Source organism: Pipistrellus kuhlii, unplaced genomic scaffold (assembly GCF_014108245.1).
Source record: "Pipistrellus kuhlii isolate mPipKuh1 unplaced genomic scaffold, mPipKuh1.p scaffold_m20_p_1, whole genome shotgun sequence".
Taxonomy (NCBI): domain Eukaryota; kingdom Metazoa; phylum Chordata; class Mammalia; order Chiroptera; family Vespertilionidae; genus Pipistrellus; species Pipistrellus kuhlii.
In genome coordinates, this window is record NW_023425404.1 from 108136713 (window position 1) to 108155572 (window position 18860).

The window sequence follows — 18860 nt, forward strand, 5'->3', positions numbered from 1 at the left end:
CAGGCACTATTTTTCGGCTTCTTCTTGCCTGCTCATTCCCATTCTCATGACTTAAAGGTGAAGTTTTTTGTAAGGAATGATACTAAAATGAAAAATCCTTGTCATCTATCACCATCCATAAATATTTTTGAAGGGCCTAAACCCTCCTACACACACACACACACACACACACACACACACACACAAAATAAATAAATAAATAAATAAATAAATAAATAAATAAATAAAATGATGTATTATAATTAGGAAGGACAATTGTTTATCCTTTACTTGAAATCCAAACTTGAAATAATATTAAAATTGGCTATCTGATTTTAACTTTTTCAAAATGTTGCTGTTTTTTTAACCTGGCTGGTGTGGCTCAGTAGGTTAGACATCATCCTGTGATCACACGCAAAAGGCCTGTGGTGTGATTCCTGGTCAGGGTACATGCCCCAGTTGTGGGTTTGGTCCCTGACATTGGAAATATGGGAGAATCTGATCGATGTTCTGCTCTCATGTTGATGTTTCTCTTTCTCTCTCCCTCTCCCTCCGTCTTTCTAAATGTCAATAAAAACATGGGGGTGGGGAGAAAGATTCTTTTTGTCTGTCAAATTTTGAAAATATTGTACAGAAGCTCTTATACAAAATATAAATCGCCAACATACCCTCACTTTAGTCCTATGGTTTGCACTCTAATACCTTCATCTTCTGTGCTGCACACTAGCAGCTATTCTTGTTGAACTGAAAGGTTACTCGGGAGACACATGAATTCCAGCCAGCTTCAGGCAACATCAGCTGCCAAAGAGGCTACTGAAGGCCAGCTTGCCAAGTCATGTTCATTTTCAGGGAAGAGAGAAAAATTTAAATAGCCAGTTTCTTGACTTCCATTGTTTTCTTGTTCTACTATGTACTTTCCATTGTAGATAAATAATGAAAAGAATGCTTTATAATTTTGAGCTACTTCGATGTGAGGAAAATTTCAGGGTAGCAGCCAACTCTTTGAATCCTTCTTTCCACCAAACAGCATTACATTGACAAATTATCTGTGTTTTATTGAACCTTCATTGTATCTTCACTGCCTTTTGGGAAGATAAATTTGAGAAGCTGTGTGTGTATGTGTGAGTGTGTGTGTGTGTGTGTGTGTGTGTGTATGTGTGAGTGTGTGTAAGAGAGATAGAGAGAATGAACCAAATTTAGCAAAGATATTTCATCATGACATTTATGACCATTAGAAATGGTTATAAGTGTCCCTGAAAGACAAAAATGTTTTTGATTAATAGAAATATCAGTTGCAGCTACAGATATGTTCTAGCTTTTATTTTTTAAGAAGTGACTTATGCATGGAACTTGAATTCAAAGTGCTCCAACCTCCATTATTAGTTTTATAACCAAAGTCAGATATCTTAACTTCTCTTTGCCTCAGTTTTTTAATGAGTAAAAATTGAGATAATTAGATTATTTAATGTTTCCAAATCAACACATTATCTAGCATAGGGTATGCATTCACTAAAAATTAGCAGTTATTATCATTTATATACGTACTCTAATAGAAATAAATTGATTAACCTCATTATTAGCATAATATAGAACAATCTCAAAAATTTACTGACTTTAGGCTTTAAGAGATAGTACTGGATGTAGAAGGAAGACAATCAAAGAACTTTGTATAAATCTCAGAAGTGATTGTTCCAATAAAGTGGAATTTAGTGGCAATTTAAATACCACTTCTGATTAAGAAAATAAAATATGTGTAAGTAGTTTTTCTGTAAAGTGATTCTATGTAAACAAAAAGGATTCCCAGTTCTAGGTGTGCTGGAATGTGTATTTACCTGCAGGATGAGACAGAGAGGAGAGGGATGGGGAAGAGATCTTAAATACTCCGGAAAAGTACCATGTTACCTGTACTGACTTCTTCTCACTTTTTCAAACTACTAAGCATTCCTTGTCCAGGGCCTTAGCATATTCTGTTCTCTCTGTCTAGACATTTCTTTTCTCAAAATATTGCAGGACTAACTTTTTTCTTTATCCTTTAGGTTAAATATCACCTCCTAATGTCATATCATCCTAATAAAACTAGCATCTTCCCACCACCATAATTTTATCTCAGCCTGTTAAATTTTTTTTTCATTATAATTGGTTTTCAATAACTTTTTTTTAAAAGTAGTCTCTTTCACTAGAATATCAAGCTCCACACTGGAAAGAAAGTTTTAATCCTTCTCACAATCATATTCCCAGAACTTAACTTACAGTTACAGCACTTACAGTTCTAAATGCATGGTTTTGTGGTGTTGGTATTTTGTTTTGTTTTCAGTACAACTTAATGTCAATACATACTATAACCACACAAAGTTTATAAATTTTCCCAGGCTCTTGAGAAAATTAAAGCTATCATTTTAGCTTTTACACAATCACAAAAGTATCACACAAGAATGAACTTATATAGATTACCTTTACTTCTGTTAATATTTCTGACCTTAAGCCAAAAGGTAGGCCAGTCACATATGAGATTGCATAAGTAGATGAATTTGAGCAGAAACGATGTGACAATTGCAAACTGAAGTATACAGTAGCAATGAAAATGAGCTTCGTCTCAATAGCCTACATCAGCGGTCGGCGAACAGGGGCTCAAGAGCCCCATGTGGCTCTTTGGCCCCTTGAGTGTGGCTCTTCCACAAAATACCACAGCCTGAGTGAGTCTATTTTGAAGAAGTGGCATTAGAAGAAGTTTAAGTTTAAAAAAATTGGCTCTCAGAAGAAATTTCAATTGTTGTACTGTTGATATTTGGCTCTGTTGACTAATGATGTCAGGAACACTTTATTTCCCTTCAATTTTTAGTGTCAGAAATTCTCATTATCAGTGAAAAGTGCATGGTTGTTTTCTTTATTGATTAAGGTATTACATATGTGTCCTTATTCCTCCATTTTCCCCCAGTCCTCCACTCATGCCCTCATCCCCATAAGTGTCTGTTTCCACTGGTTAGGCTCATATGCATGCATACAAGTCCTTTGGTTGATCTCTTCCCCCTACTCCAATCCTCCCCTTCCTTCCCTCTGAGGTTTGACGGTCTGATCAATGCTTCTCTGTCTCTGGATCTGTTTTTGTTCATCAGTTTATGTTGTTCATTATATTCCACAAATGAATGAGATCATGTGATATTTATCTTTCTCTGACTGGCTTGTTTCGCTTAGCATAATGCTCTCTAGGTCCATCTGTGCTGTTAGCAAATAATAGGCATTCCTTCCTTTTTACCGCAGCATAATATTCCATTGTGTAGATGTGTCAATTTTCTAATCCACTCATTTGATGATGGGCACTTAGACTGTTTCCAAATCTTAGCTATGGTGAATTGTGCTGCTATGAACATAGGGGTGCATATATCCTTTCTGATCAGTGTTTCTGGTTTCTTGGGATATATTCCTAGATGTGAGATTACTGGGTCAAATGGTAGCTCCATTTTTAGTTGTTTTTTTAAATACATTTAATTGATTTTTTTACAGAGAGGAGGGAGAGGAATCGAGAGTTAGAAACATCCATGAGAGAGAAACATCAATCAGTTGCCTCCTGCCCCCCCCTACTGGGGATGTGCCTGCTACCAAGGTACATGCTCTTGACTGGAATCAAACCTGAGACCCTTCAGTCTGCAGGCCAATGCTCTATCCGCCAAGCCAAACCAGTTAGGGCCATTTTTAATTTTTTGAGGAAACTCAATACTGTTCTCAGTGGTGCACCAGTCTGCATTTCCACCAGCAGTGCACAAGGGTTCCTTTTTCTCCAAATCCTTGCCAGTACTTGTCATTTGTTGATTTGTTGTTGATAGCCATTCTGAAAGGTGTGAGATAGTACCTCATTGTTGTTTTGAAAAAGCATCTCTTGGATGATTAATGACTTTGAGCATGTTTTCATATGTCTCTTGGACTTTTATATGTCCCCTTTCAAAAAGAATCTATTTAGGTCCCTTACCCATTTTTTGATTGGATTGTTTATACTGCTCCTAGGGCAATGGAAACTAAAGAGAAAATAAACTAATGGACTACACCAAAATAAAAAGCTTCTGCGCAGCAAAAGAAACCATCAACAAAACAACAAGAAAGCCCATTGCATGGGAGAACATATTTGCCAATGTTATCTCCGATAAGGGTTTAATCTCCAACATTTATAGGGGGCTCATACAACCTGAAAGTGTGTGGTTTTGTTTCTGAAGAAGCCAACAAAGCATGAAGAGCAATTCATTTTCTTAGAGAGATCCAAATCTCCTCACAGGAAAAAAAAAAAAAAAAAAAAAAAAAAAAAAAAAAGGTAATTACTTTGAAGTGTGGAAAGAGATGACAGTAGGAGAAATGAAAGAATTATCTGCCATTGCAAGCAAACAATACAAGAGACAAACCCTTTCCCCTCAGTCCTTCTTTGCAGAAGTCTATCCCATATTGCTTTACTTTAAAAATGTGGATCTGACCAGAATGGCCATGGATATCTGTCTATCCCATGGCAGGTCAGGAAGAAACAAGTCAGATTTGCCACTGATTTAGCATAATCCTCTCCATGTGAAGGTCGTTTGAAGCCTAACATATTTTGGTTGGACATAGCTTTGTCTAGAATTTGGTAACCTTAGATACTCTTAGAAATTGATTTTGCCTAAGAGCCTTGTTTTAGACTTCACTTGAAAATTTTGCACAGAAATAGATGAACAATTTGGGATCAAAAATATCCTGAATAGGTGTATAACTCTCATCTTTTTGGCTTTAAAAGATAAAACAAGAGCACGCTGAAGATAACTGATGCTGGAAATATATGACTGTTAAATGGAAGAGTACAACATCAAAAAAGCAACTTATAAATTCCAAAACAAAAATGCTTAAGGGAAAAGGTGATAATTTTTGTGCCAATACTTGACATAAAAGAGTTTAGAGTGGAAAAAAACAGAAGTTGAAGAGTACCTAAAAGTATAATTTAATCCCATTAAAATAGCATTTCCTAAAAGCAAAGAACACACATTTGGAGTGAGAGTTCTCAGGATAAAAATAGAAGATTCAGAATGAATTATTGGTAGACATTAGGTGCTAGTTGTATTTTGGGATGGTACAATGAGGAATAAGAACATTAAGATGCAGAAAAGGAAGTGTGGGTAGCTGAACATGTGATGTACCTGAAAGGACAAATACCACAAAAGGCCAGAACATGGAAGAGATCAAGGGTACATCTTGTAATGAACCTGCTCTGGAGTTAATGGAAATGATTGCCAGCTGTTCTTGACTAAAGACAACGTGAGGCAGAATGACCCAGAAAGTCCATATGGTACCAAAGGCAAAGCTTAATTAGATATATCACCTTTAACTGCACGTAGCCATGCTCCCAGAAGGAAGGAGATTAATTGTAATGCACATGTTGAGAGGGTGACTTTCAAAATCACAGGAACTCTGGAGGCTCCCCGTGCTACCATTTAATAGCGGCTCTCTTAGGTGAGAGGATACATAAGGTGACCTCATTCGTGCCTTCCTCTTTTTACAATGGGATTTGTAACTTCTGTAATGAAAAATATGTTTAAAGTATAGACTATTACAGGTACAAGGTGTGAAAATAATGTGACTTCTATACGCTCTACTTAAAAGGTTTATAAGCTACAGTTCATGGTCGTATTCCATATTGTAAAATCGTTAAAGGTTAATACAGTGTCGCCAGTATTCAAAAGATAATTGCCAAAGTCGATGGAGAGGGTTTTGTTTTGTTTCGTTGTAAACCGCTTAGCTGTTTAAGCCTGGAAACAGGTCTCAAAATGACTATGCAATTAAAACTACACCTGGTTATTAGCAAAGGACTTTTAAAATCTTATTTTGTTTAAAAGGGAAAGATCACATGCATTGTGTGTGTTAATCCTCTTCCTGTTGTTACGGGTTTCTTTATGACAGAAATTGAGTGTCCTCCAGGAGGTGTGACCTGAGCTTTTGGCAGGTGATTGGGTCTAAAATGCCATTCTGAGGCTTTTTATGGGGCATAATTGGGCATCTTGGTAATTTTCTACTGTACTACCCATACTATAGGGCAGAGGTCGGTAAACTGCTGCTCGTGAACTACATGCGGCTTTTGGCCCCCTGAGTGTGACTCTTCCACAAAATACCACATGCGAGCGCACATGATCAGTGCAATTGAAACTTCGTGGCCCATGTGCAGAAGTCGGTTTTCGGCCCTCAAAAGAAATTTCAATGGTTGTACTGCTGATATTTGGCTCTGTTGACTAATGAGTTTGCCGACCACTACAGTATAGGGAATGATCTGGGAAAATGGGGAGCCCCTTAGCATGTGTGTCTGTGTAGAAAGACTCATATGTCCCTTGAGAATTTTACTTAAACAAAAAATTGGAATCAACTTTGTATCTTCCATGCATTTTACATTCACTTGTTAATAATATATCTTTTTAATATCAATTTATGTAGTTATACTGAAATTAAGGTGCATTCAATCTATTACTTTTGTTCTAAAACTATTTCCTAACATTGATCTCCTGAAAACTGGTCTTAGCCCAGAATTGAAAGGATAAAAGAAGAAAGAAAGGTAGGAAAAGAGATAAATTCTTAAGAATGATTTCTTTCATTTACATAAAACTTTACCAAGCAACTCTCTTTAAAAAAATGCAGCTTAGAAGGCAATAATAGAATTTTGTTTACTTTAAGAAACCTGAAAATGTGTATGTCTTCATAAATAAACTTTAAAAATGTAATTCCACTACAACAGGATATTAAAAACTTAAATATATTTCCTTCTCAAACCTCAGTTGTCTTATTTATAAAAATAATTTGGACTAAACTGTTTCATGACTCCTAACTCAAACTAATAAACCAATCTTCTTCATAATTATTGTTATAACAATTCACGCAGTTATGTATTCCAGTGACTTTATTTCAAGCGTTAGTTTCTCAGTTGGAGAAGCATTTCACAGTCATTTTGAGCTAGGTGAAACTCATAGCTTGGAGCTGTGATTACTCTCATGTCCTAATTAACTGAGCAAACTTCTCTCTTGCATCTGGCTTGGGAAGTCACAAGCAAGCAAGAGCAGTATGCTATTACAGTTGTTGAGCATTATTTGATTTTTGCTGCCCAATATTGTATATACTATTATCTCTGCATTGCCTTGTAGCATAGGACGGACTTTCTGTAAGCAGGTTAGTGGAAAGGGATCCTTAAAGGAAAAGATCACATGCTGTCTTTTTGAGAGAATGCTTTATCGGAAACATAAACATGACAAACAGACCTTGTGCCTGTTACTATAGAACCGGAACCCTCTCCAGCTGTTTACACTTCGGATGCAAATGGCAATTGGACATAGAGGAACAGTGAGTGCGGGTGATGTGAGCATCCGCCTGGAAAGGCTACCTATGGAGCATGCCCAGTGCGGTGAGTGCCTTGCCCGCCTTCCCCCTCCAGATCTCTGAAGATAAGGCTTGAACTTTGCACTTGCAAATGTCTCTGCATACGTTTTGCACTAGGTGTGTGGGTTCTTTTTTCTTTCTTTCTTTCTTTTTTTTTTTTTTTTTAAGGTTCTCTTGCAACCAGCTTCCTTTAGCAATCTAGGAGCAGGAAGAGACTCTTCTGGGTAGGAAGATGCATTAAGTTTAAGAACGAGTTGGTGCCTGCCTTGGAACGCACTTGAGGTGTTCTTCATTTTTAAAGCAGCTTACAGCGTTCGAGTGTTTGTTTCCCATCTGGAATGGGAGAATACGCATCCCCTCGGACCGGAGTCCTCCTCCGGGGCAGGGAGTGAAAGCCTGGAGGCAGAGAGGGACTGAGACGGGGCTTGGTTGGAGCATGGCTGGGGCCGGTGCGGAGGCTGCTCCGCAGGGCTCGGCGCGCGCTGAGGACCGGTGCCCGGGGCTGCCGCTGCGGAGGGGAAAGGCGCGGTCTGGCTCATGAAGGCCACCTGGATCCGGCTTCTGAAAAGAGCCAAGGGAGGAAGGCTGAAGAACTCGGACATCTGTGTAAGCTCCAGGGCTCGCCTTTGCTTTTGCTGGTGTTGGAGTGAGTGCTGGCACGGGCTCCTTTTATTTAGTAATATGATCCTGATTGCAAGAGCCGGAGCGAGGCAAAGTCCTGTCATTTTCTGAGCTCCTTTTCCTGTGTCATGGTTTATTGGCCAACGGAGATAAATCCCCGGCAGGTGTTTTCTTCAGAGAGGTTTTGTTAAATCTATTTAAAGGTGTTTGGTTTTTTTGTATGTCTGGTTTGTGTGTGTGTGTGTGTGTGTGTGTGTGTGTGTGTGTGTGTTTTAATGTGTTGCTTAAAGATTGTATGGAGCCGACTGCTGTTGTTTTACAGTTTTGAATGAATACAAATATCAGGTGAATGAATACAAAGGTGCAAAAGGATGCTTAAGATGAAAGTGGAGTCAGCTCACAGTAGGGAGGTTTTGGAGAGTCCGGGTTCATAAGTCCTTTACCTTTCGGAGATGTGTTTTATTAGCAGTGCCCTCTTTCTGGGGGCGACTGCTTGCTCTACGTGCAGATTGTTCTTGAAGCTATCCTTGAAACCCATCTGTGCCCTTCAGCTCTGCACTGCACCACGGAGCTGGTGTGACCGTGAAGGAACTTGTTCTGTTTTTCCAGGAGGGACATTAATTGGAACAGAAACCTGGGGAAGGAATGGTAACTTGGTAGGCACAGCTACCCTAGTGAATGGTCTGCAGACCACAGCGTGATCTTTTTTTCTGGATGGTGTGCCAGGAGGTGGATTCTTGTCTCCACTCTTCAGGAACTTGTGGCAAAATCTAGGAAGCTAACTGTAGTGTCAATGAAACATTCCCAGCACAAACGTCATGGATGGGATCTGTTTTAAAACGTAAACTTCCCTTTCCAGGGTTCGGCAGACTCCTACACCAGCCGTCCATCCGATTCCGATGTGTCTTTGGAGGAAGACCGGGAGGCGGTGCGCAGAGAAGCAGAGCGGCAGGCCCAGGCACAGTTGGAAAAAGCAAAGGTAAGATCCTTTTCCCTGCCGAGCTCTTCCTCCGCCAGTGGTGCTGGGCCCGTGATGGACCACCTGTGGAGGCGTGTTTGAGTTCTTACAGTATTTCATTTTCTGGTTTAAAAGACGTACAGAAAGTGGTATTATTTTCTTTCCTTGGTAGAAAAAGGAAGTGTGATATATGAGTGGTCTTGCGTTCCATGTTATTGTATAATCCAAACAACTTGTGTCCGTGGTATATGGTTCATTTAGACACACGAAAGGATTCCTGATTATACCAGGAGAAAAAAACAGTATCTAATATTAAAATGATTTTACCTTATTTTTCAGCAGACCACTTCTCTGTTCAGAAAAACAAACTTTATTCAAGTTAATGTTTATTGTGGTATTTATTTGAATAATCTTTCCCCCAAATTTTACTCCATAAGTGCTTTATAATATTATTTTTCTTATATTTAAAAAAAATGGCTCATATTGCGTTTTTCAAAAATAAAGCAACAAAGGATTTTATTATTTGAAAATGTTTCTTCTATCCAATAATAATAAAGTGCATATGTATGTGGAAGGGGAACTGGAAATCAGATATGAAATATGCAAGTACAGAATTTAGCTGAGACTCTATTAGATTTTACTAATTGTCATGTATTGAATTCTTTTTCCCATATAGTCATTTCTAAAGCAGGGGGTAGGGAACCGTTTTTCGGCCAAGGGCTATTTGGATATTTATAATATCATTTTTGAACCATACAAAATTATCAGCCTAAAAATTAGCCTTCTATATTTGGTCAAACATTCATGAACTCACTCCTAGTGCCTTGGCCAGAACAAATGATTTCTCAGGCCTTATGCCCTCGGGTCGGACATTCCCCATCCCTAGGTTATTGTTCCGTTTTAAGGTATCTTGGTGTGTGTGATACTCCATAACTTTTAAATGAACATATTTGAACACAGTTTTTGGTTTTCTTTTCTCTTTTTGCTATAAAGTATATTTTTTATTATTTCAAGTACTACATATAGTAGTAGTACATATATCTCGTTGTTGTTGCTTTTTGTTTGTTTTTTTAAAGAATTAGTGCTTTGAAAAAGAAGTACTGGGTTGATCTTGCTGAAAAATCAAGGGTAACATTAGAATACTTATGCTGGCTGCTGCATCTCTGAGATGAGTAAAATCTCGGTGTGTTGCTATGGGAATCGTGGCTTGGAGATTCTGGCTTGAAAGCATGGACAGCCCTTATGTAATATTCATGACCTCTAGCACAGCTGCCATCGCAGTTTACGAGGAACTGCCAGGAGGCCATGACTCCTAAGAAGCAGTGTTTCCATACATCGAAGCAGCATTCTCACCTCAGGGGCAGGGAAGTCATCTCCAGGTGGGATACAGTCCTGGCTGCAAGACCACCCGAGGAGCAGGCAGCTGATGAAGCCAGGTGTGGCCCAGTTGCTATCAGGTCATCTGCTCTACCAGAGTGAATCATTTAAAACACTATGATGTGACAGTGTGGATGAAACTGGAGGGCATTTATGCTCAGTGAACTAAGCCAGCCGCAGGAAAAACACTGTGTGATCTTGCTCCTCTGAGGTTCTAAAGCAGTCACACTCATGGCGGAGAGTAGAGCTGCCAGGGCCTGGAGGAGGAAATGGTGAGTTGCCATTCAATACACATACAGTTAGGCATGGTGAACAAGTCATAGGAACTGCTGTGCCAGGCCATGCCTATAGTTAACAGTACTGTCCTGTACACTTAAATGTTTGTTAAAAGGGTAGTCCTCTTGTTAAATTTTATTAGAATAAAAATTATGTAGATGAAAGGAAACAGGGAAGAAAATTAAATAATGAATGTACTCCAGGGAAACTAATTGCCAAAAGTTTGCAGTGTAGCTAGTAAGTGTTGCAATTAAGAAGCTGAATTCTACATTCTACATTTTGTATCGAAGTGCAAAGAGAAAAGCCAAAATAAAAAAAAATAAGTTTGCATTCCAGAAACAGTGTTTTATTTGCACTAATTTATTCGTGTGATTTTTCACACACTAAAATTAAAGTTTCTCCAGTTTATACCACATCATTATGTAATCCAAGGTCTTCTGGGTTTGGTTTTCAAAGTCTTCAGTTCTCTGATTGGCACAGTTTTGTCCGTGACTGCTACAAGTCCTGAGTTAAGTGGCACAGCTTCATAGAATTTCTAATGTCTTTCAAACCAGCGTGGATCAAAATAGTAGTATTGGTCCTAAATCAAACCAGGTTCATGCTGCTCATCATACAGACAGGAAAAGTTTATAGTTACAAATAATGTAGAAGATTGGAGAAAATAAAGAGAATTTAAAACAAAAACAAAAATAATTGAAGGGCTACCTAGTATGTTTAGTGAACGTAGTTTATTTGCATCTAGTATTTCCCTTTCTTAAAATTAGGTCAATATCTTAAAACTTTGATGCACTCAACTGGGTAAGTGTGAATTTTAATATGTTCTGAAATAACATAGGACTAGGATTTTACTTTATGTTAAAATCATGGTTTGGTAAATCTGATTTATTAGTTTCAATATTCTTAAAGATGAAGTGCAAAGAGGGATTGTAGTTGGCTCATCCATTAGATTGTTTTTATCTGTTCCCCTCCACCATGCCTTTATATCATTATACCTTTTTGAGACCTATTTAAAAAGGCAGCTTTAAAGTTGAAAAATATATGAATTCACCATTTAATTTTAGATAGTTTAAAACACTGCACATCCATTTGGAAAGAATCAAAGTTTTATAGATTTATTTTGTAATCATAGCATCTCTCAAGCAGGAAGATTTCCTAAGTGGGTGCTTTAGTTCACCCTGCCGATCATGCTCAGTAGGTCTGTGTAAATGCCTGGAATAAACCTCAGTGCCGCTTAAAGATCCTGCCCCACTATAAATGTGAACTATAATACATTATCCATTAATTGCCAAGAATACACCTGTGAAATAAGGTGATTAGCAAGTAGTGAAACTAGAGACACTGCCTTCTGGAATTAAGTGACCTACAAAAGTTTATATAACCAGGCACACTGTGCTTCCAGTAAAACCTAGTACTTTTCACTATACTTTGTTATATCTTCTCTTAAACTAGTAAACTTTGCAGTGAACAGATTCTATATTAAAGTGGGGACAAATAAATATCAACAAACATGACTTTAACTGGGTGTTTTCTGATTGCAAATGCACATTTTGATCCAGTTTTGGCATATTTTGCATGTTTTGCCTTATTTAAGCTGGTGCTCTTTGATTATGCCTTAAAGACAAGTAATATGTGAATTTAATTTATTCCTACATTGATCATTTAAAAAAAATACCCTGAGATATAATTCACTCATTCCAAGTACACAATTCAGGGTTTGTTTTTTTATATATATATTCACAGGGTTATGCAACCATTACTATAATCAATTTTAGAACATTTTTATTACCCATCCCTCCATCCAGTGAATTTTCATATTCTAAATTAGCAGTTATTCCCCATTTCTTCCAACCCTCTTAGCCCTAGGCAACCAACAGATTTGTCTATTCTGGATGGTCCATATAAACGGAAGCATTCAGTAGGTGGTCTGGTGTGACTGACTACTTGCACCTATGTAATGTTTTCAGTATTCATCCATGCTCTAGCATGTATCAGCACTTCATTCCTTTTTATTGTCAAACAATTTCCCATTGTATGGGTGCATCATATTTCATTTATTCATTCATGATTTGGTGGACAGCTGAGTTTGTTTCCACCTTTTAGTTATTGTGAATAACGCCGTTATGACATTTGTATAGAGTTTTTGCATGAGCATATGTTTTCATTTCTTCTATGTGTTTATCTAGGAGTGAAGTTGCTGGATCACATGATCATCTTTTCTTAACAAGAAGGTTGATCTCTTTTCTCTTTCCCCAAAATGATCCTTTCTGCCTAAACGCAGGGACTCTGAGATGGGAAGTCTAGATGTGGATGGGATTGGCAGAGAGATGAACTAGTTCAGTGCTATATCCTTTGTACAATGGATTAACATGAAATAGTTTGTTGTTCTCTTATCAGTGAGTGGCTGCCATATTAAAGAATTTGTATTAGTCACAGTTGCTGAGTAGAGGGACTGAAAGGACAGAGCCATGAAGAAGAAACAGGGGGTCTTTTGCCTGCAGAAAACTGCTACTGGTGGCTTAGGGAGTATAGTTTGGCTTTAAAGAGTGCTGATTAGAGGTAAAACACAAGTCCCTCCCTGGAAAAGAGTCTGTGAGCCTGAGAGGAAAAGATTGCACCCTGCTGGCAGGAACAGAAAATCCTTCTTGGATGAGGTGGCTTAAAACTAGACTTTACAGGATGGTGAGATGGAGTTTAGCTTATGAAATAGAATATGGGGGATAGGGAAGAGGGAAATGCCTCCAAAACCTAGTAAGTCATGTAAGTAAAGGCCAAAGTAAGGAAATAATTGGCAGCAAAAAAATATGGAATCTTGTAGAAAAAGGTTACTTTTTTGAGATTTTGCCAACTTAAAAATGTCTTTATTCTAGCCTCACATTTAATTAGTAGTTTGGCTGGGTATAGTATTTATGTATGAAAAACATTTTCCTTCAGAATGTTAAAGACATTATTTTACTGTCTTCTAGCTCTAGCTCTGTTGATGTGTTTGCCAGCATCATTTGGCCCTTGAATGTGATTTTAAAATGTTTGTACACATTTTAGTATACTGCCTTATAACATATTGAGAACTGCTCTTCTTTTGGTATTTTGAAATTGTGCCTTGGTGTGGGTCTTATTTATTGTGTCTGGCTACTCATACACATGTTCATTGAAGTCACTTTGGTTCTGGAAAGTGACTTCTTTTTTTATGGATATTTTCTTCCACTATATTTTCCTCTTTTTCAGATTCTCTCCTTTGTCACACATTTGATCAGAGCCTTCTTCTTTGCTCATTTTTATGTAGTCAGACCTCTGTCTTTTTGCTACACTATCTGAATTTTTCTCCTTTTATCTTCTAACCCATCTATTGGAATTTTTTAAAAAATTGACTTCAGAGAGGAAGGGAGGGGAAGAAGAGATAAAAACATCAATGATGAGAGAGCATTGCCTCCTGCATGTCCCACACTGGGGATCAAGCCCCAAATCCAGGCATGCACTCTGGCTAGGAATTGAACCATGACCTCCTGATTTATAGATCGATGCTCAACCACTGAACCACACTGGCTAGGCTCTATTGGAATTTTATTATTGAGCATGTCTAATTCCCAAGAACTTGCTTCTTATCTCTGCTTTTATAGATTCCTGTTCTTGTTGCATGGGTGTAATATTTTTTCTTATACATCTTAAGTATTTTTTTAAAGATTTCTGGACAGTTCATATTTTTTAATTTTAAAATTTGATTTTAATTTTACATACTGGAAACTTTTTCAGAGGTTTGATTTCTGGCTGTCCATTCATAATTAAGAGCAAGACATTGTAAAACTGATTAGCAGCTCTGAACAAGATGAGAAAACTTTTTGACTGTCAGTCTTTTATAGGGTAATAATTGGGGGTGTTTTTTCTTTCAGTCTGATCAGTGTCCCTGGAGAGGGGTCCCTGATCTCCTAGTATTTTATATTCTCACTCTCTCTACTCTGTTAATTATCATTGTCTGTCATTTTTTTATTTTACATTTTGACCTCTCATTTTCTGTTCTTTATATTTGTGGGTTTATACTTTTGGGAAAAAAAATTTTTTTCAAGAGGTAGTATATATTCAGTCGATGTGTTTTATATCCCATATTTATTAATAAACATACTATAAAAGAGAAAAGAAGTTTATCATGACATGGGGAGAATCCTACCCAATTGGAAATAATTCCCCTAAGTAGCCTTTTTAGAAGAAACATGAATGTGTGTGTTCACCGTCAACTCAAAGATGAATTTTTTATTTTAAACAAATGTTAAACATGTTTTTACAAATGGGTCTTATTGAGAAAATTATGTGGGAGAAAGGCGAGAAGTATATGTTTCTGTCTGTATTGCATACTTTCTTCCACCTACAAGATACACTGTTGGAGAGACTCTAAAGAACATGTATTAAAGTAAATAGTGTCTCATCGGACAAAGACATTTAATTGGTAGAAGATAAAATCCATCAGAGAAATCTCATAATAGAAAACACTAATTATGGCAGACACCCTTAGGAAAATATTTTTGGTAACATTAGTTTTCCATCATTGATACCAATGCCGTCTTTTAATTTTTGTATTGAAAATTTGTCAGTTCTCTTCTGCTCATAGTATACAAAATAGAATTACAAAACTGGCTGAATATCTCTAGCTTCCAGGGTTCATTTACTGTTCAAATGCACACTAGCTTAGATTACATTTTTTCTACCTGTAAGAAATAAAAAGTGTGCAAAAGCCACTTAGGCCTAGGTTAGCTTCTGTGTCAACTCATAAGCATGAGTGGGTAGGTATAGTCATATTCTCTTATCTTCAAGGTTAGCTGACAAGTATAGTACTTACAATAACAATGTTTGTTGTGTAGTACTGCTCATTACAGACAATTTCAAAGATACAAAAGAAAAAGCAAAGCTTTGTGCCTATGGTGCAATTTGAAATACTTTTGAGCACTTATGATCAGACCATACCTATAGCACTGACTCTTATATCATCTTTTACACCAGAAAAATCCTCACTCATTCTCTCAGTTAGCTTTTGCTGCAGGACAGACTGCTCTATTTATTGGCTTAAGGTCACCATTTACTTAGGTCACAGTTTTCTTCCATGTATCAGTGGCCAGCTGGCAGGTGAGCTGGTGATCAGGTGATCAAGGATGGTCTCTTGCATGCGTCTACAGCTTGGCAGTTGCAGCTTGGGTGTCTCATTCTCCTTTGGGTGGCCTCCCATCCCCAGCAGGCTGGCTGGCTCACTGCCATGCTGGTCTCAGGGTTACAAGCACATTGAGAGACAACAGTGTGTGATATTCAGGTCTCTCCTCGTGTCATGTGTGCTATTATCCTATTGGCCAAAGCAGGCCATGTGGCTAAGGTCATAGTCAGTGTTGAAGACATGATTCCATCCTGGGAATTGTTACAACCATTTTCTGTAAACAATCTGCCACCCATTTTTTTCCTCTCTCACTTCTTGCTTTAAAATTTATCTTTATTGGTGAAAGTATTACAGATGTCTCCCTACTTTCCCCCATTTTCCTCCTCCATCCGGCTCCTGCCTCCCACACACACCTCTTCCCCAGGACTTCACCGCACTATTGTCTGTGGTTGTGGGTTATATGCATGTAAGTTATTTGGCCAATCTCTTAACCTCTTTGGAAGAAGAAATGTCTTTTTACTTTTTAAAACAAATAAGCTGGTCTTCCCTCTCAACCCATCTTTCCCTTCCTGTTAACATCAAACTTCATGGCCACAAGCTTTATCCCCCAACTCCATTCCTTCCCCCTCGTCCTTGAGAGTGATTTCTGTCTCTGTCTCTCTACCAATGGTCTCCAGCGACTTTCTAAATAAGTTCATTGGCCTTTTTATTAAACATACCTTTGACTTCTCAGGAAGCCTCGCCTTGTTTTTCTTCTCTGCTGAGTCAATTTTGCCTTGCAGGTGCTAGCCACAACACAATCCTGTTTCTACTGCTTCTCTAGTTCCTTTTCAGTCTCTTCTGCCGCTGCACTTAGCTCCCTCCCCTGAAGTGTGGAAGTCCCACCAAGCCAATGTGTAGACTCTGACCTCCAGCTTCTATTGCTTCCGGTGTGCCATCGGTTTCAAACTGATGGGTTCCTGGGGAGTTGCTGCAGAGGCACAGGATGCCCAGCAGGAGGCAGTCCGTGAATTCCTCCTGGGTGCAGCCAAGGCGGGTTTCTCCATTCATTTGGTACATTAGGACTTCCTCCCATGGGAGTTTTTCTTTGAAGACAGAGCTTCACCTCCATGACGAGTTGTAAGCCACTGCCATGTCCCTTTGCTCTCACCCTCCTCCTGGCTTCGCTTTTGTGTGCAGCTCTGCCCCCGACCTCTCTCCCTAGTGTTAGTATCTCACATCATCCCTGTTTCAGCATCCCTAGCCTTTCTGACGCCCATTTAAAATTGAGCTTCCCACCGAAACCGGTTTGGCTCAGTGGTAGAGCATCGGTCTGCGGACCGAAAGGTCCCGGGTTCGATTCTGGTCAAGGGCATGTACATTGGTTGCGGGCACACTCCTAATAGGAGGTGTGCAGGAGGCAGCTGGTCGATGTTTCTCTCTCAACGATGTTTCTGGCTCTCTATCTCTCTCCCTTCCTCTCTGTAAAAAAAAAATCAATAAAATATATTAAAATAAATAAATAAATTAAATAAATAAATAAATAAATAAATAAAATTGAGCTTCCCATTTTTTCCGTCAGACTCTTTCCTCTCCACATTTCCTATCTCTGTCAATGTTGACTTAATCCTCCCATGTTTGAAGCCTTAGTCCAGGATTGGCATGATTTTTCTGTAAAGGGTCAGATAGGAAAACGTTAGGTACCATGAGTCATGTGTTTCCTATCACAACAACTCAACTCGGGGAAACCTGGATATTCAGATCCATCTCTGCTGCAGAGACTGCTTGCTATATCTTTTGATATGTTATCTGTAAAGCTCAGGTGTGGGTGCAGTGATGACTGCATTAGTTGGCCGGTGTCAAGCTCAGGGCTCAGTCAGGGCTGTGATGGGCAGAGGCAACTGGAACAAAAGGCTCCTGCCTTCAAGTTCAGCATCTAATGGGGAATTTGTCTTAGAAGTTATGAAACCACTCTTTTCATTTCCTCTTTAGCTGCATTAGGTCACCACACACTAATCCATATGTCATATTATATTTGAGTTATTTGTCTCTAACGTGGTGATGAGTGCTGTACGGCAGGTCTGTGATGTCCACTGGCTGCCAACCTGAGTGGGACGTGACTGGCATTGACTCTGTCACTTGATCTTCACAGCAGCTCACCATGTCGGGTCAGATTGCATTCCTGTTCATCCCTGTGACTAAGGCGTGTGTCCTGTCTCCTGAGCTTGAGACAGGACACAGTAATGTTAACTGTATCCACATTGTGGAGGAACAGGACACATTTTTCCCTTGAGAGTCAAGGCGTGCTCTATACTTCTTAATCTCACTGGTCCAGATTCCTGCGTCAGTTATCAAGAGTGAGTTAAGCCAAAACCGGTTTGGCTCAATGGATAGAGCGTTGGCTTGAGGACTGAAAGGTCCCGGGTTCAATTCTGGTCAAGGGCATGTACCTTGATTGTGGGCATATCCTCAGTAGGGGGGTGTGCAAGAGGCAGCTGGTCAATGACTCTCTCATGGATGTTTCTAACTCTCTATCTCTCTCCCTTCCTCTCTGTACAAAATCAATAAAATATATTTTAAAAAAATGAGTTAACATGTTTTCTTCCTCATTTTATATGCTGTTGTCTGAGTAAGACCTGAGTATTTTAGGGATAAAATTACATATTGTTCTCTCTTTCTGGTTATATTTATTTTGGCAAGTCTACCTGTGAACAAGTCTTAAGTTTCTGATGGGTAAGAGTTACATGTTTTAAAGAGAACCCAATATTCTAAGTTAACGCTCTCTTACAGTGGGTTTATGGTTTTTATTAATGGAAGTTCTAGAGGGCTGAGGCTTGCTCCCATTTAAAATGCGCTCTCGTGTAAGAACCCTAATAAGGACTGTTAATATAATATAGACTTCTAGCTATTTCAAAACCATAAATGGGTTGGGGAGGATTATTATAAACATTGTAGCTCAAGGTGTTTTTGTTGTGTGTTTTTTCCTTGAGAGCTATCAGTGAACAACTTTGTTATATCATTATAAACACGGCTATAAATACATGATTCTTCCATTCCTTTTTCTCTACCAGATATGAACGGGGAACAACACAAACCTACATGCACAGCTGAGAATAGTCAACCTCTCTCTGCTCCTGAGTTTTTGCCCCACCAACAGCTAAATGACAGCTGTTG

The 18860-nt window shown here is 38.6% G+C and overlaps 1 protein-coding gene across 11 annotated transcripts in view; it reads left to right on the top strand.

Annotated features, from left to right (window-relative positions):
- Positions 1-18860, top strand: part of CACNB2 (calcium voltage-gated channel auxiliary subunit beta 2) — a 353464-nt gene that overhangs the window by 216536 nt on the left and 118068 nt on the right. For 9 of the 11 annotated variants that reach the window (XM_036459386.2, XM_036459384.2, XM_036459388.2 and 6 more), the window contains one exon: positions 8825-8944. In XM_036459386.2, coding sequence (XP_036315279.1) covers positions 8825-8944 — 120 coding nt within the window. Of the gene's footprint in view, positions 1-7460; positions 7951-8824; positions 8945-18860 lie in introns of those variants that run through there. The other 2 variants (XM_036459390.2, XM_036459394.2) reach the window with 2 other exon arrangements.